Here is a 25,744-nt window from a genome sequence, read left to right as displayed (position 1 = left end):
TCTGCTGTTTTTGTGTGTATAAATAGTGAAAAAAATTGGTACATTTCCATAAAAACCTATGTCCTTTGTTTGTATTTTGGGTTCCTGGCAGCTTCATACTTGTAATTTAAAAAAGAATGAAAAATCAGACTGATAGCCAAACTTGTGTTGCGAAAACTGGGCCATGCATGTGATGTAAGGACAGACTGGAAGATGCTAAACAGAGACAGAAATGAATGCATAGGAAGTTTTTTTAAAAAATTTGAACCAAAATCTCCTGGACTTCAGAGGGTTAAGAGTTAATTTCTTATTTTAAGCGTTCAACATGCTTATTTCTAGATTGAACAATCTTAATTCAAGAAATCTTGTCAAGTGAAATTATCTGTCCATCATTTCCCTCAGATTTAGGGTTTTTATCTTGTTTTTAGACAACACTTTTTTTTGCAGTGTGCAAATGTGATCATTTTCTCACTTACCATAACAGGGAAGATGATGGCCAAGAAGGTGGATTTGAGGGTCCAGAGAACAGCCAGACATGCGATCTGGATCATTGTGAACAGGTGGACCCTCCTCAGAGGAACATGGCGCAGGTAAGAGTAGTCGGGCTGGTGCTTGGACGGCATCATGTACAACTTAATCCTGTCCCAGAACTGTGGACCACCATGAGACAAGATGGCAGATGGAGGTGAGAGAAGAAGTAGTAGCACAGGTTAGTTACATTCAGACCTCTACCAAGGTTATTATAGTTAACGGAAACTAGAATTGAAAAAACATTTTCGTTAACTGAAATAAAAATAAAAACAAGAGTTTTTATAAAAACGATAACTAACTGAAACTGTATTTTGTGGTTACAAAACTAACTAAACATCATTGTGTATACACATGTGACTACAGATACTCTATTACATACAGTATTACTGCAAAAGGAGGTCTATCACTAAACTTTCCACATGCTAAATGATGAAAGAGCTCTAATTTCAAATACACAGCTTTGACCTTAGAGCTGTAAATTGAATGCAGCACTCACTTGGCACCAAGGTTATTATAGTTAAAAACTAATGAAATAACAGAAACTAGAATTGAAAAAACATTTTCGTTAACTGAAATAAAACAATTTTTCAAAACAATAACTAACTGAAACTCTATTGTGTGCTTGCAAAACGAACTAAAATAAACTAAAATTATAGTGAAAATGTCCTTTTTCGTCTTTGTCAACTTTTCATAAATAAACCTTTTTGGTTGATATGAAATCTATTTAATCTATCTGGTTTTATGACTTATTGATCCATATCAGACAAAGGAAATAAAGGAAACATTTATTGTGACTTTTCTGAATCTGGCACCCAACAAATACGCCATTGCAAAAAAACCCCTAAAATTAACACTAAAACTAATAAAAACTAAACTAAAACAAAGCATTTTTCCAAAAGATAAAAACTAATTAAAACTAGCAAACTCACTCTAAAAACTCATTAAAACAAACTGAATTTGAAAACAAAAAATCACAACGAAATTAAAACTAAAACTATTGAAAAATCCAAAACTATTATAACCTTGATGCCCACTTTATCATAAGCAGTTTGGGGTAAAATTCATGCACTTCTTTGCATGCAGTATAAATGTTATTAGGGCCTCGGGGCAATCGCACCGAGCACTGGTCCCTACAGCAATAGCTGTAGTGCTCGGGGCAAAGCTGCAGGACAAATTATATATCAAAACGTGCGGTTTGATCGGGATCGGTATGCTATTACTTTTCTCTACGGAATACGAATTTTTCGCGACGTAAGTCGCAAAAAACTGCCCAAAATTTTGCATTGAAATGAATGGGACGGCCGAAAGAAAATGAGCAAAAAAGAACTTTAATTGAAGATTTTCAGACGTCTACTTCTCCGGCATAATTTCACCTAGAGACTCCATTTAAACTTTAAACAGTAGACACAAGTCTTGTGTATCGGTGTATTAATCCACGTTTCGATAGGTCATATAGTTTTTTATCAATCCCTGTTCAATGACCATAATCATTTTTGGAGAAATTCTGAGATTATAATGGGTGTGTATTGCACGGAATGTTCGTGTCAGAGTGTGTGATGTCATCGCTCAGAGTGTAGAGGGAGAGGTAAAACTGTCAAAAAATACATTTTAAAACTGCGCTCCAGGCCGCAAATTTCACTCTACAGAAATAATTTATACATAGAAACGTAGGAAAATTTGTCTTCTCACTCACAATCCTCTGGTAAAGCTGTCAGAGTTATAGTTTGGGCGCAGGACGCACAGATGCACAAACAAAACGCACCAACTGCCTCATTGGCTCCCATATTAAAAATGCAGGAAGATTTCTCAAAAAAAAAAAGTAACAGTTTTTTTAGATCGCTCTAACAAAGCTATTTTTTCATTTTTCTTAAAAAAAACCATATGTAGAGGTTCAGGAAGAACTCAGGACGCTCAAAGTGAAGTCGGATCAATGATAGGTATTATGGTTTTGCCAAAAATGCTTTCTGTTCGAGGCCAGAAATTCCAGTCTGTCCACCTCTGACTGCTGTCACTCTTTCATTAACAGGTGACAGTTAATTCAGTTGATTGCTTTGATCTGATTGCCTTTGATCTTTGATGTGATTACAGTCACAGATACACACACACACACACACACACATGCGCGTAAGTGCGCACACTCCTCACACATGCATACACCTGCTTCAAACACGCACACACGCACACACAGGTAACTTTGTGATTTTAATTACACACACAGGTAACTTTATGCGATTTTCGCTACACACACACACAGAAATGCGCGCGTATGCGCCCACACTCCTCCACATACATGTTTCTCTCACACACACACACACACATTTTGAGGTTAAAGGGCATAGTTTGAAATCTCTGAAGAATCTCATCATAGTGTACACACACCGGCAGTAGCCCCCGTGGCCCTTTCAAAATTTCCCCAGAGGAAATTTTCTAGTTTATACTTGTTCTATAAATGGTGTCTTTTATAAAAACGATAACTAACTGAAACTGTATTTTAACTAACTAACTAAAACTAGCTAAAATTATAGTGAAAATGTCCTTCGTTTTCGTCTTTGTCAACTTTTTTCAAACATAAACCTTTTTGGTTCATATGAAATCTATTTCATCTATCTGGTTTTATGACTTAATAAACCTTTTTGATCCAAAAACTAAAATTAACACTAAAACTAATAAAAACTAAACTAAAACAAAGCATTTTCCAAAAGATAAAAACTAATTAAAACCAGCTGTCACACCGTGGTGAGGTCTTGGGTTTTTTATGTTTTGGTCTCGTCACTGCTTTTATCTTGAAAAGTAACTCTCCTCTCGTTTCAGATCACCTGCCCCTCCCTGTGTGTGTCACCTGCCTGAGTTTTCAAGTTTGTTCTCCTTGTAAGAGTGATTTTCTTTTGTAAATTTTCACAGCTTAGCTGCTCCCTTAGTTTGTTAGTTGTTTAGACTGCTTTTTGTTTTTCCTCCTTAAGAGTGATTTTGTGTTATTTAGTTTTTTGCCCTTAGATCGTTCCTCCATTTTACGGAGTGGTTTTTAGTTTAGTCTTTTTCCCTGTTAGGTTTTTCCTCCCTTTTGGAGCGCCTTTTGTTTATTAATATTTTTGTTTGTCCCTTTTTCCCCCTTTCCCTTGTCTAGTTGTTTGTTCATTATCCCATAGGATAGTTTGCCCTGAGTTTCAGGATAGTCAGGAGTTTTGTGTTTTTCCCTCTTTGTAGGGATTATTATTGTTAGGTCCTTTAGATTGTTAATGTTCATAGCCTTTTAGTTTCCTCTGTTCGGGGAGTTCCTCTTGCTGACTAAGTACCTAAATAAAGTGCTTTTGACATACTCTGATATATCTCTGCGTCTGAGTCCTGCTTCGAGCCCGGCCTGACACCAGCAAACTCACTCTAAAAACTCATTAAAACAAACTAAATTTGAAAACAAAAAATCACAACGAAATTAAAACTAAAACTAATGAAAAATCCAAAACTATTATAACCTTGACCTCTATGAATGCTACTTTGCAGAGGATTGGATGGGATTCAGCTTGAGTTGGAGGAAAGTAATGGAGGAGCACCTGCTCTATGAGAAACTCATCAAATCTCAAGTTAAAGGCTTTTGAACTCATCTCTATTCATCTGTAAAATTGTAACTCTGGATATTGGTTGTTATAATGAGACACCTGGCCATCAGGAGAATACACTGTTCCTTCATTACAGCCACCCACAGCTACAGCTTATGAATTCAGCCTGGAGTTTGATATCTCCACTCCACACAATTTACACTTTTACAAAATTAAAGGGCCTATAACATGTTTTTTATGTCACTGGACACTATGGATCACACCCGCCTAATTGTTTGTTTGCTTGGCTGCTTTAAATAATCCGCTATCCTCCTGCTGTCAGAGATGCAATAAGATGTCCAGCCGCAATAACTCAATTTATTATAATAAACAACATCAACAGCTGGCACACAGCCTACCTGGATTCCACTGAGGGAAGCTACACCCATGTAGAGGAAGACACCGTAGAGCACGGGCATCGGGATGAACTAGAAGCAGCAGAAAACATTATTACAGACAGAACAAGAGACAATAAAATAAATAAAAGAGGAAAAAAACACTATATAAATATATATATATATAATAAATAGATTCATTGCTTTTTAAAGTTCAGTTCAGACAGCTGGCAACATGGAAACATGTTTATGTTTCTACATTATATGAAGGTATTATGAACCTGGTCTCACAGGAATCCGTGAAATAGCCACGGATTCGCTTAACTCAAAATCCGTGGAATAGCCACGGAATCACTCAAATTTCCGTGAAACTGACACGGATTTCGCTACAATGCAAGTTAATATTTGTTCCTATTGGTTTGTTTCAAGTCACGTGACTTTCAAGGTTCTGGCGGTCAGAACAAAAAACATGGCGGACAGTTCTCTCATTTTTAGTGAAAAAAATCAATATTTTGACTTAGTTTCTGCATAAAAACGGATTTTGATCACATTTCTAGCAAGAAATATATGTTTTATTTTCTAAATATTCACTCAGTGAATGTACATAATCACTTTGTATGTTGGAATAGCCACGGGATATGACTGTCATTAACATGCATTGTAGCGAAATCCGTGTCAGTTTCACGGAAATTTGAGTGATTCCGTGGCTATTCCACGGATTTTGAGTTAAGCGAATCCGTGGCTATTTCACGGATTCCTGTGAGACCAGGTTGATATTATTGGTGCACCTCTAACAGTGGAGATTGTAGTTGTGTACAGTGATTGTGTATGCTTATCAGTAAATGTGAAGTCACATACTCTATGAGTTGTGTACTTGTATATTTTTTGGTAACACTTTACAATAACCATCTAAATGATGTTTATAGATGGTTTATAAACCAATTATTAACCATTTAGGTAACACTTTACAATAACCATCATTTATAAATGGTAAACAGATATAGTTTATTAATGTTTAATCACAATTTATAAACCGTATATAGGCCATTTAGAATGGTGAATAGATAATTTATTAATGTTTAACTAATTCAATCATTTATAAATGACAAATAGATGGTATTTAAATATACGTTTATAGTTACTTTACCATTAACAAACAATTCAATTAAAACTAATAGTTTATTAATAGTTTTAGTTGCACTCATTTTACATTTTTAACACCATATTAAGTATGTTAGTGATTTTAAATGATTCATATACCTTAAAGAAATTGGTTGAAAACATTTAAAGATTAAATATGTATAGCACTTTGTAAATGGTTAATAACTGGTCTATAAACCATCTATAAACATTACTTAGTTGGTTATTGTGAAGTGTTACCACCATTTACAAAGTGCTATACATATTTAATCTTTAAATGTTTTCAACCAATTTCTTAAAGGTATATGAATCATTTCAAAATCATTAACATACTTAATATGGTGTTAAAAATGTTAAAATGAGTGCAACTAAAACTATTAATAAACTATTTATTATAATGTAATTGTTTGTTATTGTTAAAGTAACTAAACCATAATAATTATTAGTTTATTAATAGTTTTGCACTCATTATAACAATTTTAACACCATATTAAGTATGTTAATGATTACAAAATGATTCATATACCTTTAAGAAATTGGTTTAAAACATTTAAAGATTAAATATGTATAGAATTTTGTAAATGGTTAATAATTGGTTTATAAACCATCTATAAACATCACTTAGATGGTTATTGTAAAGTGTTACCAAATTGCGTTTTTTCTTGTTTTCCGAAAATGTTCAAATATGACTTGGACAAATATGCTCTGAGGCTAACGATATATATGATTCATCCAAGACGTCATACCTTCAGTACTGGAGCCAGGAAGATGGAGACTCCGGTGAGGGCAAACACCAAAAGCCCCGTCATTCTTTGTTCTCTGTATATTGGACATTGATGAAATATACACAAGAGACTGTCAAGTCAATTTCACAAGGCTTCTCTCAATTTCAACTACAAAGGCTTTAGCCTCATAGTCTCATGGTGTGATATTGCCGGTGGCAGCCTGATGGGATTAAGTTTTATCTGGTGAACCGACCTGACTCCCAGGAACTGAGGCTGCTCTCCAGGAGCGCTGGACTCACTCTCCATCTTCAGAGAGTCGATGTGGGCGATGGAGATGACGGTGGCCGCCACGTACCAGGGCAGGCCCATGAAGGAGCAGACCGCCATCAGGACCCCCACCCAGAACAGATCCAGGTGGTAGCCACAGCCTTTCTGCCGGGGAAATGGGTTTTCTTGTTGCTTCAATGTTACTACGGCTGTTATTTTGTGTTTTTCTTTAGGAAATACATTTAACCCTCCTGTACTCTTGGGCTCCTTTTTGACCCCCAAATCATTTTCAAGATATGATTAATATAGGTAGCATATTATGTGTCCCTCTGCATCCTTTATAGATAATATAAATTTCAACTTTCTTCATACTTTTTTACGTTTTATACAGTTTTATAACACCCATCCTAGCAGAAAAAAATTTATTACCAACTTTTTTTTTCACCTTTTAAGGCAACTCTTGTATTTTTCAAAGAATTGTATAATTTTCATATTTTTTCATTATTATTGGTCAATTTTAGTCAAATATACAAAATTAGACCTAATTTCAAGAGAAAAAAAAGTAATAAAACCTGATTTTTTAAAAATAGTGATAGTGAAATAATAATTTCTTGATGGGAATCAAGAGTAGGTTATGTCAACTTTTAGTGAAACTTACGTTTGGAATTGCTTGAAATTTTCAGCATATGTGCTCCTCTGCATCCTTTATAGATAATATAGATTTCAACTTTCTTCATCCTTTTTTTACGTGTTTTATACATTTTTATAACACCCATCCTCCTCAGGGGTTAAAATGGACCCCATGACATCAGACTGGTTTTAGGACATGTAGAAAAAAATTATTACCAACTTTTTTTTCACCTTTTAAGGCAACTCATGATCAAAAAATGTATATATAATTTTCATATTTTTTTCATTATTATTGGTCAATTTTAGTCAAAATATACAAAATTAGACCTTATAAAAAGTAATAAAACCTGATTTTTTTTTTTTCCAATAGTAATAGTGGAATTTTTTTTCTTGATGGTTATGTCAACTTTAAGTGAAAGTTATTTTTTTTAAAAACATTGTACATTTTTAGATGACATCAAAAATATTCAGGTTTTATTCCTTTTTTTTCTCTTGGAATGAGCCCTAATTTAGTATATTTGACTAAAATTGATCAATAATAATGAAAAAAATATGAAAATGATATGTCAATTGAGTTGCCTTAAAAGGTGAAAAAAAAGTTGGTAATAATTTTTTTCTAAATGTCCTAAAACCAGGTACATTTTTTCCCCCTGAGGAGGATGGGTGTTATACTTTTTTTTAGGAGTACACAAGGGTTAAATGGATTCAATCAAACAAACACAGTACAATATATCAGAGTTGTCAACATGCAATAATATACTTCTAGAATCATTTTGATCTGCATTATTGATAAATATGCCCTACCTTGAGTTTGTTTTCCTTGCGGTTAACAATGACAGCGCTGATCTGCTGGTCCATGAAGATGAGGATGGTGACGAGGAGGGCGGGGACGAAGCTGGCCAGATAAACCCACCACGGGTTCTTACCAAACGGCATCACCAGCCAGCCACGATCTGGCCGAGTTGGCTAGTGGGAGATAAGAGACCACTTTATTTCAACTGATTAGTGCATTTCCACAGAGGTGGAAAATGAATACATGAATACTTTAGAGCAGGGATGGGCAACTTAAATGCTGCAGGGGGCCACAATTTTTCATGTTCACTACCACAGGGCCACATATAGGACCGTACACTTAACCAGATATGATGAAACTGCAATTTTAAATATGTTTACAGTGCAGTAACTTAACATATTTCATGCTCAAATGCATGTATAACAGTATAAATATGAATACAAAAGGTTTGAAGCAAATAAAGAGTAACCACTTACTGTGATTTCTTTTTTTTTTCAGAAGAACAGCAGATAAATATTAATTGCAAGAAGTAATTTTGTGCATTTTTACACTGCACTTTTAAGATTTCATGCTCAAATGCATGTAGTTGTACTGAGGGCCACTTCAAGTGAGGGTGCGGGCCGTATGTGGCCCCCGGGCCTCCAGTTGCCCATCCCTGCTTTAGACAGTAATCAGTATATATAATGGAATTCAATTTTCAGACATTTCTTTGCTTTCTTGCAGAGAGTTTGCAATGAGTAAGTGCCTAAAACCTGCATTCTTTCTAATGGCCAGCAGGGGGCGACTCCACTGGTTTGTATGAAAGTCTATGAGAAAATAAACCTATTTCTCACTTGACTTATTAGCTCAATAAACATTCTCATAATTGATATATTGTCTTGATTGCTAGATTAAAGTCTTCTTCAGTGCAGCAAAAGTACAGTCTATGCTGTCCTACAAAGCTTAACTGCAGTAATTACATTTTTGGTCAAAATTGAGTTATAACTAAGGATTAACTCCTTGATGTCTGTTTTATCTTGTGACAAAGTTTTAGATTTCAATTTTGCTTTATTTCAGATAAATAATGATACAAAAAACACAAGATCCAACTCAAGACCAAGCAGTAATTGCACTTACTACAGTCTGCTTTGGATATATATACTAATTTAAACATAAAAATAATAGAAATGATACGTTTATTTGAAAGGGAAATTTTTAACTAGATAGTGATGAAGTAAAAAAGTGAGATAAAATTATATTAAGACTAAAATATAACATTTCTTTATAATATTCAGTCTAAAATACACAAATATTTGAATAGAGTTGTGAAACACTTTTAAAAGCTGAAAGAAGACAACAACATTGTTGTAACGGAACTCAACTTTTAACAGCAAAACTAGAGTGCAGTAACTACGTTTTTGGGGTCAAAGGTCAAATAAATCATCATGATTTTTGAGCATAAAAATGACATCATCAGTACATGTGAAATATCACTTATCTACATATAACCAATATGGCTGGCCAGTTAAAACACATTAAAAAAACGTTCTCAGTTTTACCTTTTGCCTAGTTACTGCAGTTAGACTTTGTATGAAAACTCACTAATTACACCCTAATCACCACATTCAGTGGCCACTGTAAAACCTTTACAAAAAGAATTATGTATATTTTCATCACAGCACTAATTTTAACAGGTATGTTAATTTACTTTTTACCTTTTGAAGAAGCCTGGTTAGCTGTTTCCCTAGTTTGTGATATGCAAACATAAGCTAATTGTCTCCTAGTTCCAATTAATATTTAATGGGTGATCATTTGAGTGGTATCAATCTTATTATCTCATTCTCAACAAGAAGGCAAATAAATGATCATTTTATTAAATACATTTCTTTGATAGATGAATGATCGGGAAAGGATTTCTTCATCAACCAAAAGAAAACATGACAATGAGCTGCAGCTAAACCCAGATTACAAAAAGTTTGAATGTTGTCTAAAACAGACTTTTTTTCTAATTGTTTGTGACATAGAGTATATTCAAATGAAAACTGTAGAAAGACAATGTATTTTTTGTTCAAAACTGATTGAATTTGATGCATTTTTTTAACTTTACATTTTACACAGCATCCCAACTTAACCAGGGTTGGGATTTATATAGCTTATTTTGAAAAGATTTTAAAAAATGTCCTGCTGTACCTTAAATTCCGTGGGGACGATCAGCTTGGGTGTTTTGAGTCCCATCAGCATATCGAGCCCCACAAACGCCATGATGGACATGAAGATAGAGAAGTCACTGATGAGTTTCCTCAACTGGAGCCACAGACAGAAAGAAACACATAGAAACATGAAACATTTCTTTGCAGACATGAAATCAGAGACCTGGGGCCGGATTCACAAAGCATTCTGAAGAAGAAAATGCTTCTAAAGTCCCACTTTTTTTCTTAACTTTGGAAGATTTAAGTAGGAAGATTTAAGATTTGGAATTCATGAAGGAATTCTAATGTTTCCTTTAGTTTTTTTCTTAACTTTCTTCCTAAGTTTTTCTTAAGATATAACTTGAGAACAAATGAGATTCTTGAAAACAAAGTCCTCAGATTTCTTCTCATATTTCTCCACAACTGTAAGAGAAGCCCTCAGCAGTCTGAAACAGCTCCAGTGAAAAGAGAATACTTGATATGTATTTACTTGAACAAATTTATATAAAATGTATTTGCTTTCTTGGTAACACTTATTCTGCACATATTACAGTGTTTATTAACTTTATTTTGTTTGTGTGAAGAGTTACACAGATGAACAGATAATTGTGTCACCTTGGTGGGGAAGTAGCGGCTGAATTTGAACTTCTTGAGGGAGACGGTCATGGAATAGGTGCCGAAGAAGAGGATGAAGGACATCAGGGCCAGATCAGGGACGAATTTGCAGGACTTCCCCATCAGAGAGCCTCCGTACTTCAGACACTCCTTCTTGCTCAGCTGGCTCCAGTCCAGACCTGTCACATTCAACTGGGATGGTGGGTGGCAGTGGCGGGAGACAGGAGAGGAAGAAGAAGAGTGAAGTGTTTTGACACAGATGAAGAGGACAATGTAAACAGGGACAGTGAAACTTTTCCTTATGGATGTTTAGTTATAATCCAGAGTGAGATGATGAGATACATGTGAGAAACAACCAAAGGAGAGAAAGAGGAGAGCAAAGCCACTTCTTTTTTTTTTTTTTTTTTTTACCAGTCAGAGTTGAAACCAAGGTTATTATAGTTAATGAAAACTAACGAAATAAGGAAAACGAGAATTGAAAAAACATTTTCGTTAACTGAAATAAAAATAAAAATTAGAGTTTTTTGAAAAACGATAACTAACTGAAACTGTATTTTGTACTGTAACAGATTGCTGTAATAAAACAGCCAAATTGTGACAGTAACATACTGTTTTCCATTAAAAAGGTATTATACTGTAGAAAACAATGCATTCTGGGCAATATTTGTAGGTAGCTTGCCATTTCCCATAAAATATATGATATAAAAAGCCCTAAAAGAATATCACAATATTTCAGGCTATTTTTGCGATAACGATATTCTTGGCGATATTAGGAAATACTTAAAAACATATAGAAAATATGATTTTTTTTTTTAGTCTGTATAAATAAATACAAATCTAAAATGTAGTGTGAAGTGCAAATCTCAACAGTTGCCAAATACAAAAATTTTACTCTTGTCTCTTGAGTATGAGCAAATAATAAAAATAACCATTTAGGGGTTCCGGGGGCATATTTTAATGACATTTTGTAAAGGAGAATAAAGGTTCTTGTATGTTTTATTTATAGTATCTTATTTTGACAGTCTTCTTGTAAATTCTGTGGTGGATTCTCTTAACACACTGTGCTCTTATTTTGAAAGCTGCATGTGTTTAGCAACAGGGAGTAAGTAGCTTTTTGTGATTAAAACAACTTTAATTGTTAGCTAATGTTAGCTCGCGGCTAACGAACGGCAGAATGCCCGTACTAGTTCATAGTTCGGCTCGCAGAGAGATGATGTGGGGGCGGGACTGATACAGATAGGTCGACACGTTTCTCTATCATGCTTCACAGCTCGGTGTGTTCAGTTGTGTAAGTGTGTGACGGAGAGGTGGGGTGGGGGTTTGACTGACTGGTGACAGACACTCAACCTTAAGCCACTACATCAAGAAGTAGGAACGTTGCCAATATCATGATATGCATTTTTTTTAACCATAAAAAAAATATACCGATATTATCGTGAACGATACGATATGGCACACCCCTATATGGTTTATTAAAATTACTGAGATTACAGTGAAGACAGCGCTTAATTCATAGTAATTGGCTTTCAGACAGTAATATGCTCTATTTAAAAAAAATGACTGCGTTGTATACTGCAACAATATTGCAACTAGCTTCAGCACTAGACTGTGTTTTAGTCTACTGTAAAAATCAATGAAATGCAGGATTTTACTTTAATTCAGTATATGGTTTTATCACAGTACCATAGTGTAAAGTAGATAACAGTAAGGGAACTTTAAAATTAACAGTAGAATACTGGCAACCCTGCTGCCAGTATTTTACTGTTAATGTACAAGACAATTGTTTATAGTGTAAAACGAACTAAAATTATAGTGAAAATGTCCTCCGTTTTAGTCTTTGTCAACTTTTTTAATCCGTAAACCTTTTTGGTTGATATGAAATCTATTTCATCTATCTGGTTTTATGACTTAATAAACTTATTGGGGCTGAGATGGATCAGACAAAGGAAATAAAGGAAACATTTATTGTGACTTTTTAAAATCTGGCACCCAACAAATACCCCATTACAAAAAACTAGAACTAACACTAAAACTAATAAAAACTAAACTAAAACTAAGCCTTTTCAAAAAATAAAGACCAATTAAAACTAGCAATATCTGACAAAATTACAAGTTGTCCAGAACAGGGCTGCTAGGCTAGTTCTAGGTTGCTTAACATGCAATCTAGCCGATCATGGCTCAGTGTTGAAAAGAGGCTGGCCTCATGCACAGCGACATTTCTGAGCAACACATTGAGAACACACAGACCTGAGTTCATGAGAGATAGGATAGTTTTTTGTAATACTGTGCATAAACATAATGCCAGGAAGGCAGACAAGGGTGATATTGTTCTCATCCAAGAAATAATTCTCTGAAAAGAACAGCGCTTTATAGAGCGAGTAAAATATGGAATGAATTACCACTTGATATCCGTCAAGAAAATAGCAAAAATATGCTTCAAAAAGAAATTAAATATGTATTTTGTCAGTGGTTAATGACAGGTGTTGGGTTTATTTTATTTTAGTTTTTCGTTTATTTTGGTTGAAAGGACGCTACTTTTTATAGAAGCGATGTTTGCCTGGATTCATGATGTCCAGGATTACAATCAATGATACTGGTTAAAGCTGAATTGTTTTTTTTGTATTTTATTTGTTTTCTGATCAAATGCACTATGTGCTGCACTTTTGTAATGTATTTTTACTGTTAAAGTTGTTGTAGGACTGTTGAGGATTACTTGTTGGAATGTGGACCCCATGGCAAAAGCTAATGGGGATCCTTTTATAAAACAAAAACAAGCAAACTCACTCTAAAACTAATTAAAACTAACTGAATTGAAAAAAAAAAAATTGACAACGAAATTAAAACTAAAATTGATGAAAAATCCGAAACTATTATAACCTTGATACACTGCAAAAAAGCCAACTTGTATTTTTTGGCCTGAAACAGTGATTTAAGTTGGTAAAACTTGGAAATATAAATTATTGACATTTAGGGCAATAATGTAAGTTAGCACAACAAAGGAAGCCAGTTGTCTGCTCAAAAACAAGTTGGTGAGTTGTTGTTACTTATATCTTTAAGTTGGGGTTCACAACAAGGGACAATAGTTCTGATAACTCTTATTTCTTTGTTGTGAAATGCGGGAAAGCGGTGAAATTCGGTCATTAGCGAAAGCTAGCGGCTAACTGTACTAGCGGCTAACTGATGCTAGCGGCTAACTGATGCTAGTGGCGCTGCTTGTTACAGCTACAAGAGTAGCCATTAGCGTATCAATGCTAACTCAAAATTGTGGTCGCAACATTAGCTGACATTTCATAGCGACGTTACAATCGTGCCAATTCAGCACATTGCAGAAGTTAGCAGAAGTAAGGATTAAAAGTTATTACAATGTAAAATTATAAATTAGTACAAATTACAGTTGAGTTGACAAAAATCTGAATTCAGAGCTGAGCAAACTCAAAAACAAAACTTAAAATATTTAGTTTATTTGTACAACTTAAAACTATATTGAAGTTTGTTGCCTTGAAATTTTGAGTTCACCCAACTTTTCTTTTTTTTGCACTGTACCTGGGTTAGCTGTAAACAAAACACTTGACTCTTTTCTAACAATGATGTCATTTGGGCTGAAATGCATGGCCTGTATTTTATTCTGGGAAAAGCAGATGTTTCCGGCGCTTTAAAAATCCAGCTTGAAATACAATGCAACAAAATAGGAGCATAATAAATGTAAATTGAATGAGAACAAGCACTTACCCCAGAGACACTAGAGCTGTTATCTGGCATTGGAACTAAACCATTGAAGATCATTGCAGCCACTGTTTGTGAATAGGAGCGAGGCGGACAGAGACAGGGAGGTAACAAAGGAGACAGAATAGGAAAAAGTAATAAAAAGAGAAACAGAAGGGAGGGGGAAAATAGAGCAAAACATCATGAGAATCCAGCAGCTGGACGTTGCAGACAGCACTCCGAGGTCCATACAGACAAAGATATACTCACTTGGAAAAGATGGCAGCCAAATTGTTTGTGCATGGCGAAAACAAACAAGAGACAAATCAGTTACAGAAATCAATGTCTACAAAAATGTCTGCAAATCTCTGCCATTTTCAAAAATCGGTAACACTTTACAATAACCATCTAAGTGATGTTTATAGATGGTTTATAAACCAATTATTAACCATTTACAAAGTGCTATACATATTTAATCTTTAAATGATTTCAAACAATTTCTTAAAGGTGTTTGAATCATTTTGAACTAATTTACATACTTAACATTGGTGTTAAAAATGTTATAATGAGTGCAAAACTATTAATAACAGATTATTATAATGTAATTGTTTGTTAATGGTAAAGAAACTACCAACTTTACATTAATATACCATCTATTTGGCATTTATAAATTATATTTCAACATTAATACATTTTCTATTTAACATTCTAAATGGCCTATATACAGTTTATAAATGATGATTAAACTTTAATAAACTATCTGTTTACCATTTATAAATGGTCAGTTTACCATCTATAAATGATGGTTATTGTAAAGTGTTACCCAAAAATCAACATGGTCTCACAGGAATCCGTGATATAGCCACGGATTTGCTTAACTCAAAATCCGTGGAATAGCCACGGAATCACTCAAATTTCCGTGAAGCTGACACGGATTTCGCTACAATGCAAGTTAATGACAGTCATATCTCGTGGCTATTCCATGGATATTTTTTCATATTGGTTTGTTCCAAGTCACGTGACTTTCAAAAAACATGGCGGACAGTTCTCTCATTTTTAGTGAAAAAAATAATATTTTGACTTAGTTTCTGCATAAAAAATGGATTTTGATCACATTTCTAGCAAGAAATATATGTTTTATTTCCTAAATATTCACTCAGTGAATGTACATAATCACTTTGTGGCGAAGCTCTCGCCAGAAAAAGACAATCCGCTTTGTTTTATTTTGAAATCTCCCTGATCCTCTGTGTATTTAACGGATCAAACCTTCGCCCGTTAGATGCCTTGTGCCTGAGGTTGATGTTGTCAAAAATAGTAAACAGATTACAGAACATCTTGGAAAAGTTCTGATGAACAAATTTAATTAAAATAAATGTTCAATAAGCTACAACCCAACAAAGAGTAGTTGACGTTTATTGTAACTGTTGCCAATTTATTGAAACAGATAAAGGAATTAATTTAAGTTGTATTTGTTTCTTTAAATGTAATTTTATTTGGTATACATTATAATGCTTTTATTTTGAAGGTGAACTAAGTCACCCAAATCTTGTTTGGCTGCTCTTGGTGCGTGTGGAGTCTAGCAGAATTCCCGGGAAGCATGAACAATGGTTCAGATGGAATTGTTTGTCAAGAGAGACTGATCATTAATGTGAATAAGACTAATTATAAGGATAAAATATAATTCCCTTCATGTAGCATGCAGCCAAAAAGGTATTTTGTTTCTTTTATCTGTATTTTACTTTGTGGAATGTAATAAGATTAAGATTAATTACTGTATTAATCCCACAATGGGGAAATTCAATTTCTGCATTTAACCCATCCTTTTTTACACACAAGTGAACACACCATGATTTAACCTTTATTTCCTTATAATTTATGTGCAGTTTTCACGATGCATACAGTTACAACCTACATAAGTATAACAGTAACACTGTAGAAATGTGTAAAATATGGACAATAGAAAGGTCAGCTATATCACTTTCATTCACTTAATGGAAAATGAAGAAAAGTGTGAAGCATTACAAGAGGCTGGGGAAAGTGGGACTGTTGGAATGATGAGTGGCTGGTTATGGACAGGGAGGAAAAGTAATTTATTGACGTTTTTCTCTTTTGATTAATTGACGTTCTGCTCTATACCTGGATGTTGACATTACTGTATTAATTTATATTAAAGTAAATGTCTTGTCAGTTGTTAATGCTGCCGTTGTTTTGTCTCTTAAGGTTGAAAAACACATACAGGTTGCAGATGTTTTCAATATACCTTTGATATTGAAGTGGTTAAAACATCTGACAGGGATACAGTATAAAATACAAAATGTTTCTTTTGAGTGAGATAAACAATAATTTTCTATTCGCTTACCCTTGGTGCAGGCTGATTTTTTCCCTTTTTTTTTCTTTCTGAGGCTGTAATGTTCTCAATTTTAGGGCTACAGAAAGATACTGATACAAAACTAGAAGATCTATCAGACCAATCAACTGGTAGCAATCTTACCATGATATATAAAGTATATATATATATTAGGACGGCAACGAATGATTATCGTCATTGTTGATTAATCTGTCGATTATTTAAACGATTAATCGATTAGTTGTTTGGTCAATAAAATGTTGAAGAATATCAATCAATGTTTCCCAAACCACAAGGTGACGTCCTCAAATCTCTTGTTTTGTCCACAAACCAAAGAGATATTCAGTTTATTGTCATAAAGGAACAAAGAAACCAGAAATATTCACATTGAAGAAGATGAAATCAGAGAATTTGGACTTATTGTCTTTAAAAAACGGCTCAAACCAATTATTCTATTATCAAAATAGTTGACGATTAATTTAATAATCGATTATTGTTCGATTATTCGAATAATTGTTGCAGCTCTAATATATATATATATATATATATATATTACTTAAATTGCATTTTATTAAATCATAAAGTGGGTTTATGATTTAATAAAATGCAATTTAAGTTAAATTGAGGTAACAATTTGCATGGACTTTGCTAAGTAGAAAGAAAGCAAAATAAAGAAGTTATAGCAACTTATATAGAGTAATTTGACCACTAATTTACACATATTAACACTAAAACGTTGATATAAAAATCGAGTTGGATCAACATAATGAAGCTTGTAGAGACAAAACAAATCATGTTGGTTGTACTAGACTAATTGAGTTATTTCAGCTATAAAAGTCTCATGGGAAATACTCAATAATGTCTTAGTTGGAATTACTTAAAAAAGATAAATGCAAATTGTTACAACATTTTTTTTAAGTTGAGCCAGTGTCAGAGTGTAGATTGTTTGGGTTTTTGGTAATCATTTTTCTAATCTCCTTGCGAATGCTTTCTGACTTTTTGTGATCATTCTTTGTCTTTTATAGGAATTTTGAGACTCTTTGTAGTTTTGTTTTACTCTGGTACGTTTTGTAGGAGCAGGCCATGGGGGCTCATACATTTTGGGCCCTAACAGTAATCCATCCATGCTAAAATGGCTTCAAGGACTCCTGTTATAGATATAAAGTTACATTATTATTATGTTGCACTAAAGCTTTGAGCATAAATCACTTTTACAGCCAATAATCTCCCAAGATACAGCAGTAGCTGCTGAAAAATAGTGCTGTTTCAAAAGCTCCATCGTCATGGAGATATATTCAGACTGTGCCAAAGAAGTTTGAGATTTTTCCACTTCTTACATTATGTTCCTGACTGTTAACTCCCAGATGTTGAAGCATCCTCTAAAAAGCAGCTTCTGCTTGCAACTATAATAGAGCAGCAGCTAAATGCTCACAGTGATAGATTTTAAATGTCCTCCAGTGTTGATATTATAGTGACGTGAAATGAGCTGAAACCAATGGAAGGAAATTGCTTCATAAACTTATGGTATGCTCTGGAAAATGGTTGTTACTAATGTATATTTAATAGGTACCTCATAGGCAGAAATTTGATTTGGATAAATAAGGTTACCACCCTCCACTAATAAGGACTTCTCTCTGATCTGAGTTCCTGAGGCCCATAAGATTAATGTTCTTAGCTGTTTAATGCAGCATAAAAATAAACTTCTAATGTCATTTCCTTAAGTTAAATAGCAGTCACTCTATGGACTTATGTTTTGTGGTTGAACAGTTTTGAAACATGTAGTTTTAGCATAAAATGCAACAATTTAAAATGTATTAGAATAATTTATGTTTATGCTATGTCTGGAGTCCATCGATTCATTGAAAATATTCTGAGCATGTTTTATTTACAGTAATAACTTTACAGACAAGCTGAGAGTCCATTTAATTTTATTTCATTATTATTATTGTTGTTATTTAATTAATTTAAATTATGTATACTTTCATGATTATTATGATTGTGTATTATTGTTTTATTATTATTTATTTATTTCCTCCCCATTTTTTTTATATTTCTTTATTTTATTGATTTATTAATATGATTTAATTTAATTTAATTAATTTATTAATATTATTATTAATTGTAGTAAATAGTATCATTTTTCAACGCCGATTTCATGATTTTAGTGTATTTTTGGGCTCAATATGTTGATAAAGTAGGTTAAAGTGAGAAAATAATTGTCAGATCATTTAGGTGAAGAAAAAATGGATACCAAATATGGGTATAGTAAACATTTTTTATGTGGTACATGAAGGACAAAATCAAAAGTATTCAAAAACGGCCAAAATAGGCTCAGACCCCAGAGGGTTAAAACAACCTAATTCTAGTCGGTTAAGATTGCAAATAAATTCTGCTTACAACTCCAGAGCAGTAGGTAGCAGTAATGTGCACATTCCTAATTAATAGTGCCCCTCTTGGTTGAAGGCCATAGGTCAAAGGTCAATCCTTGACTCAGGCTGGCAAAGAGGAATTGTCATTTTGAGACGAAATATCGTCTATCGTCTATATCGTATATAATGACTGTTGGACACTGAAATTTGTTTGTTGTATTTTCACAGTAACAGAAACTCAGTTTTACCTTTTCTGCTAAAGTGATTCTAACAAATCCAATCTACTTTGTGTTTTTCTTTTATAAACTTGACACCAGCTGGAGTAATATAGGTTGACATTTATCTTTAAATTGCTGAATATAATACTTTGTTTTAAAAATGATTTATTTTCTGAATAATTACTATTATGTTCATTTTCATATGATAAAGGTAATCTTTTAGGCTAAACCACTTCAACCTAACTTTGTCTTGTTGGCTCAGCACAATTAATTCATGCACTGCACTATTTTAAAAAGTAGTTGTAACTACCCTATTAAATAAAGTAACTCTTAATAATATCATACAAGTTTAAATGGCCCAAGAAAATGATGTTAGTATGTTACAATTACCCTTACAAATCTAGTTGGACTGACCCCTGGTAATTAAGTAACAGTAATGCTAATACATCATGTTGACCCAACATATTTACATTTTGTTCACTCAACAAAATTGTTTCTCGCTAAATTAAAGCATTTTGGTAACACTTTACAATAACCAACGAAGTGATGGTTTATAGACCAATTATTAACCATTTACAAAGTGCTATACATATTTAATCTTTAAATGTTTTCAACCAATTTCTTAAATGTGAATGAGTCCTTTTAAAACCATTTACATACTTATTATGGTGTTAAAAATGTTATAATGAGTGCAACTGAAACTATTAATAAACTATTCATTATAATTTAATGGTTTGTTAATGGTAAAGTAACTATAAACCTACATTTCTATACCATCTATTTGCCATTTATAAATGATTTAGTTAGTTAAACATAAACAAATGATGTATTTACCATTCTAAATGGCCTATATATGGTTTATAAATGATGATTAAACATTAATAAACTATCTGATTACCATTTATAGATGATGGTTATTGTAAAGTGTTACCCAGGTGGCTTCCTGTATCCTGTCCAACCTCGGTGCATCAGTCTACTGACCACAAACAGAGCCTCTTGTGTCTAATCCCCCTGAGCCCAGGGATGAACTCACCCGGGTCTGGAGCCAAGCATTCACACTTGTAGGTGGTGACGTAGTCAGGCTTAAAGTCGGTGTTGATGGGGTAATATTTGAAGCAGCCCACCATCTTCTTGATGGCATCGGAGATGAAGATGAAGGAGATGAGGCTGGAGAAGCCCTCCTCGGTGAAGCGTGTCATGTATTTAATGATGTAGCTGGCGTCCGTAGCAACCAGGATGAAGCACTGCAGGCAGGAGTGCATGCCGATCCACAGACGCAGCTCCAGATAATCTATGTTGTTGCTCCTTTGGAGGTGGGGAGACAGAGAAGCACGTTGAACACACAGATGAAGGGAATGTATGTGCATGTATGTATTCATGAAAACAAGAAACCTGGTCTCACAGGAATCCGTGAAATAGCCACGGATTCGCTTAACTCAAAATCCGTGGAATAGCCACGGAATCACTCAAATTTCCGTGAAACTGACACGGATTTGGCTACAATGCAAGTTAATGACAGTCATATCCCGTGGCTATTCCATGGATATTTTTTCCTATTGGTTTGTTCCAAGTCACGTGACTTTCAAGGTCCCGGCGGTCAGAACAAAAAACATGGCGGACAGTTCTCTCATTTTTAGTGAAAAAATCAATATTTTGACTTAGTTTCTGCATAAAAATGGATTTTGATCACATTTCTAGCGAGAAATATATGTTTTATTTTCTAAATATTCACTCAGTGAATGTACATAATCACTTTGTATGTTGAAATAGCCACGGGATATGACATTTGCATTTGCATTAACTTGCATTGTAGCGTGTCAGTTTCACGGAAATTTGAGTTGAGCAAACTCAAAAACAAAACTTTTCTTTTTTTGCAGTGCAACACAACCATATGCTGCAGTTCTGCACATACAATTTGTCTTTAACCCTCTGAAATCTTGGGCTATTATTTCCCTTAAAAAATCAGTAAAAAAATCTTTACCATGCCATGTTGATAATTTTTTCAGCGTTACCTCACCTATATGTCCTGATAATTAATTTTTAACTTTGACTTACTTGGTAAAAATGTTGAACCCAAAAGAAACAAAGGAAAACATAAAATCTGACCTTGAAAATTATATTTCAATACACAGGATTTTAAATGTTGCAAATATAATCCAAAAAAAAATCTGGTATGGAGTTTCAAGCCAGAACTTTAGACGTTTTATGTCTTCACCTCATGAAGAAGTAATGTGCTGGTGCTTTCATGGACTCCAGAGGATTGGTAAAAACAAGTTTGACCTTTATGGAGTTAGTATTTTTAAATTAGAATGGCCATTATATGTACTAGTAAAAACAAAGTTGGATCTTTTGCTAATCCTTTTTGACATATATTCAGTATGATTCTCTAAATGACATTAAAGACTCAGTGTTCAAACTATATCAATCTACTGCAAGATCATTTGGCCCTAAAGAAGCTCACTTGCTGAATTCAAACAGGAGCTTTTCAAAGATGAGGATGGGTCCGGTGGAGCTGAGGATGATGAGGGGCTGACCGCTGAAGAAACAGAAGACGGAGCCAGCCAGAGCTGTTCCCAGGAAGCTCTCCATCACGCCCTGTTTGAAGAGGGGGGCGGGGTAAACACAAAGACACTGTGAAGTTAGACCTGTTGTGGGATGAGACTCCTAGAATAAGTTGGTGGGAAATTAAAGTGTAGCTGAAAATAGCTGTTGGCCGAAATTAGATTTTTTTTTGTGGTGTTGGCGAAGTCAGCAATTCAAGCTTCAGATGAGAAGTGAGGGATGGCAACAAAACAAAGGGAGAAGTGTGTGTGTGTGTGTGTGTGTGTGTATGAGGAGCATTTTATGTCAGTGAACTATACTAAAACGTGTGTACATCACCTATGCGATGACATCAAACCTCTAACATGCGCATTTAAATTCCATTCACTTTCAATGGACAGACGAGCGACACGTAGGCGTCACGCAGACGCTGCACACGCATTGTTGCTCATACGCCTACGTGGCGCCTACATAACGGGTGAACTACGCCTAAAATACGTGACATGAAGACCAGCGTGACTGTTAAGCACAATTCTACATGAGCGTACAGACACACGCTGTGTTAGTGTTTGTGGAAATCAAATAGCGAGGAGTCATTCGTGCCACTAGCGAGCGTAGCAGACGCCTGACGAGCGTGCACACGTGGCATGACACTTGTCACCCATCACCCCTTCATTTTCTGGTGTACTCGCAATATGTGTGCCTGAATGCAGGATCAGGCGACGCTGTTAAGGCGTTTTTGTATAGTTCGCTGGCATAAAATGCCCCTCATAGTGTGTGTGTGTGTGTGCGCGCGTATGCGCAGCTGTTGTGTGAGGGGTATTTTATGTCAGCGAACTATACTAAAACATGTGTTCATCGCATATGCGATGACATCAAACCTCTAACGTGCACTTGTCAATTCCATTCGCTTTCAATGGACAGACGAGCGACATGTAGGCGTCACGCAGATGCTGCACGCGCTGCACGCGCTGCACACGCATTGTTGCGCATACGCCTCAAATACGTGACATGAAAACCAGCGTGACTGTTCAGTACAATTTTACATGAGCGTACAGACACATGCTGTGTAGTGTTTGTGGAAATCAAATAGCGAGGAGTCATTCTAATGAACTCAAAATTTGTCATTATAAAGTAAATTATTATTTGGACATTGAGACAAGCGTGTGCCTGTGCGCACGCTTGTCTCAATGTCCAAATAATAATTTACTTTATAATGACAAATTTTGAGTTTAACAGCTGCTTCGCTTCACTATTCAAGCAGTTCATCTATTACCAAGAGAGACTGATGAGACAGTTTGGTAACACTTTACAATAACCATCATTTATAAATGTAAACAGATAGTTTATTAATGTTTAATCATAATTTATAAACTGTATATAGGCCATTTATAAATGGTAAATACATCATTTATTAATGTTTAACTAACTAAATAATTTATAATGTCTGTGTCTATATGTCTAATAGATGGTATATTCATGTAACTTTATAGTTTATTTACCATTAACAAACAATTACATTATAATTAATAGTTTATTAATGGTTTTAGTTGCACTCATTATAACATTTTGGACACCATATTAAATATGTTAATGATTTTGAAATGATCCATATACCTTTAAGAAATTGGTTTAAAATATTTAAAGAATAAATATGTATGGCACTTTGTAAATGGTTAATAATTGGTTTATAAACCATCTATAAACATTACTTAGATGGTTATTGTAAAGTGTTACCGACAGTTTCGGTCTACAGGTGCACTCGTTAAGGCGTCTGAAGCTTTGGGACAATAACACACAATACCTGTATGTGTGTGTGTGTTGTTGTGTGGCTTAGTACACATTTGATTTTAGTGTGCACGTTCGTGACTAGACATTAAAGAACTATTTCAACTTGACAGCGAGAAGAATAAATGAGTGCACTTATCTGAACGATTGCTATTTGCATCTGTGTGTATGAATGAGTATAAAGCAAGCAGAGCAAATAGAAAAAAAGGAGACCTGATCTGATGTGAAACCACAATTAAATAATAATACTCCGAGTTCACGTACAGTGGAGCTTGAGACCTATTCATGAAGCCAGACGTTCTCTGGCAAGAAGTTCATTTTAAAGTCAGCGACATCATTATTTTATGGCTGAGCAGCAACATTTGATGAATGATGATATGTTGTAGTTTTTCTCAGAGAAAAGATGACAGACATGCTGAAATAAATATTTAAATCGGCACAAATCAAATTTAAAACAGGAAAACGGTGTCAATGTATGACAAACTAGCAGTGCATAGTTAAAGACTGTGATCATATCTAACCTCATAAATATGTCACACAAATTGCACTTGAACTTCCTGAGCTGACATTGGTTGATTTTAATCTACAGCTGCTTTTCTGTGCACTACAGCAATAGTCTACACTGCAAAAAAAGGTGTGTCTAAAAATGAGATAAAAACACTAAATCTGAGGGAAATTATCTTGCTGCATGGACAGATAATTTACCTTGACAAGATTTCTTAAATTAAGATTATTAAATCTAGAAATAAGCATGTTGAACAATTAAAATAAGAAATTACCTCTTAAAACAAGATAAATTAAAGCTGCAAGCAGCGATGAACTGATCCGAGCAGAGTGACCTGACAATTATTTTATTTCTTACCAAGATAAAAAAAAACAACTTTAGATTTAGAAGTATTGGATAATTTATCTTGTTTTAAGAGTTATTTTCTTATTTTAAGTGTTCAACATGCTTATTTCTAGATTAAATAATCTTAACTTAAGAAATCTTGTCAAGTGAAATTATCTGTCCATGCAGCAAGATCCTTTCCCTCAGATTTAGTGTTTTTATCTGTTTTTTAGACACACCTTTTTTTGCAGTGTAGGCATGCTTTGGCACTGGATGCATATATGTGGCATGGACACCCATGCATTTCAGGATTAATGCATATATAACTAATATTTATTGAAACCTTTGAAATATATATATATATATATATATATATATATATATATATATATATATATATATATATATATATATATTTCATAGGAAGGAAAATTAAATATGAATTAATAGTACTGATTCAGAGTACAATATGCTATATCTGCATCCCCGGAACATTTCCATAAACACAAGAACTCTGATATACATTAAAATACAGAGAGGTGGCGATACTCTTATTAACCAGCTTGAATGTAACAGATATTCATTTATATTGAAGAGGTTCATTAGGTCTACTGATATAATTTTTTTACACTGTTTCTCTAAAGGCCAATAAACCAAAAATATCAGAGGTGTCACGTGATGAAGGCTACAGAGGCAAGGTAGCCGAAACTTGTCAGGTACAAGAAAATATTTTTGGTTTATTGGCCTTTAGAGAAACAGTGTAAAAAAAAAAAAAAAAAAAAAAAAAAAATTCATTTAATTTGTAAAAATCCCACAGTCAAGCTTTAACTTCATGCCAGGTACTTCTTTAAAAAGATAGGACCCTCTTCATAGAAGAACATATCTAAGTGAAAACAAAGTTTACATAAATATAAAAATGAAGCTCTTCTGTCTCCTGAGTTTGACACTCTGGCTCTATCTTACCTGGTAGTTGTCGGTAGCGTCTCCTAGGAGACCCCCGAAGGTGATGGCGTTGGTGATGCAGCCCAAGTAAATGAAGAGGACCGCAGAGATGGACTGAATGTGGAATCCCTCATAGAAATCACTAGGCAGCCAGGGCAGTTTACGCTTTATGTCCAGGTACAGACCACCACAGAAGCTAATGTACACAGACACACAGTGGTTAGATAGATAG

The 25,744-nt window shown here is 34.3% G+C and overlaps 1 protein-coding gene across 1 annotated transcript in view; it reads right to left on the bottom strand.

Moving 5' to 3' along the window:
- Nucleotides 1-25,744, bottom strand: part of slc4a5a (solute carrier family 4 member 5a) — an 81,682-nt gene that overhangs the window by 11,177 nt on the left and 44,761 nt on the right. Inside the window, exons 12-22 of the mRNA XM_059337459.1 lie at nt 25,534-25,708; nt 21,874-22,007; nt 20,446-20,717; nt 14,506-14,540; nt 10,777-10,968; nt 10,163-10,276; nt 8,005-8,166; nt 6,557-6,735; nt 6,325-6,397; nt 4,463-4,531; nt 456-629 (exon numbers count right to left, since the gene is read on the bottom strand). Coding sequence (XP_059193442.1) covers nt 456-629; nt 4,463-4,531; nt 6,325-6,397; nt 6,557-6,735; nt 8,005-8,166; nt 10,163-10,276; nt 10,777-10,968; nt 14,506-14,540; nt 20,446-20,717; nt 21,874-22,007; nt 25,534-25,708 — 1,579 coding nt within the window. The remainder of the gene's footprint in view (nt 1-455; nt 630-4,462; nt 4,532-6,324; nt 6,398-6,556; nt 6,736-8,004; nt 8,167-10,162; nt 10,277-10,776; nt 10,969-14,505; nt 14,541-20,445; nt 20,718-21,873; nt 22,008-25,533; nt 25,709-25,744) is intronic.

Source organism: Centropristis striata, chromosome 7 (assembly GCF_030273125.1).
Source record: "Centropristis striata isolate RG_2023a ecotype Rhode Island chromosome 7, C.striata_1.0, whole genome shotgun sequence".
Classification (NCBI taxonomy): domain Eukaryota; kingdom Metazoa; phylum Chordata; class Actinopteri; order Perciformes; family Serranidae; genus Centropristis; species Centropristis striata.
The sequence above is the reverse complement of the archived record's forward strand: the minus strand, read 5'-3'. Positions and strand labels throughout refer to the sequence as shown.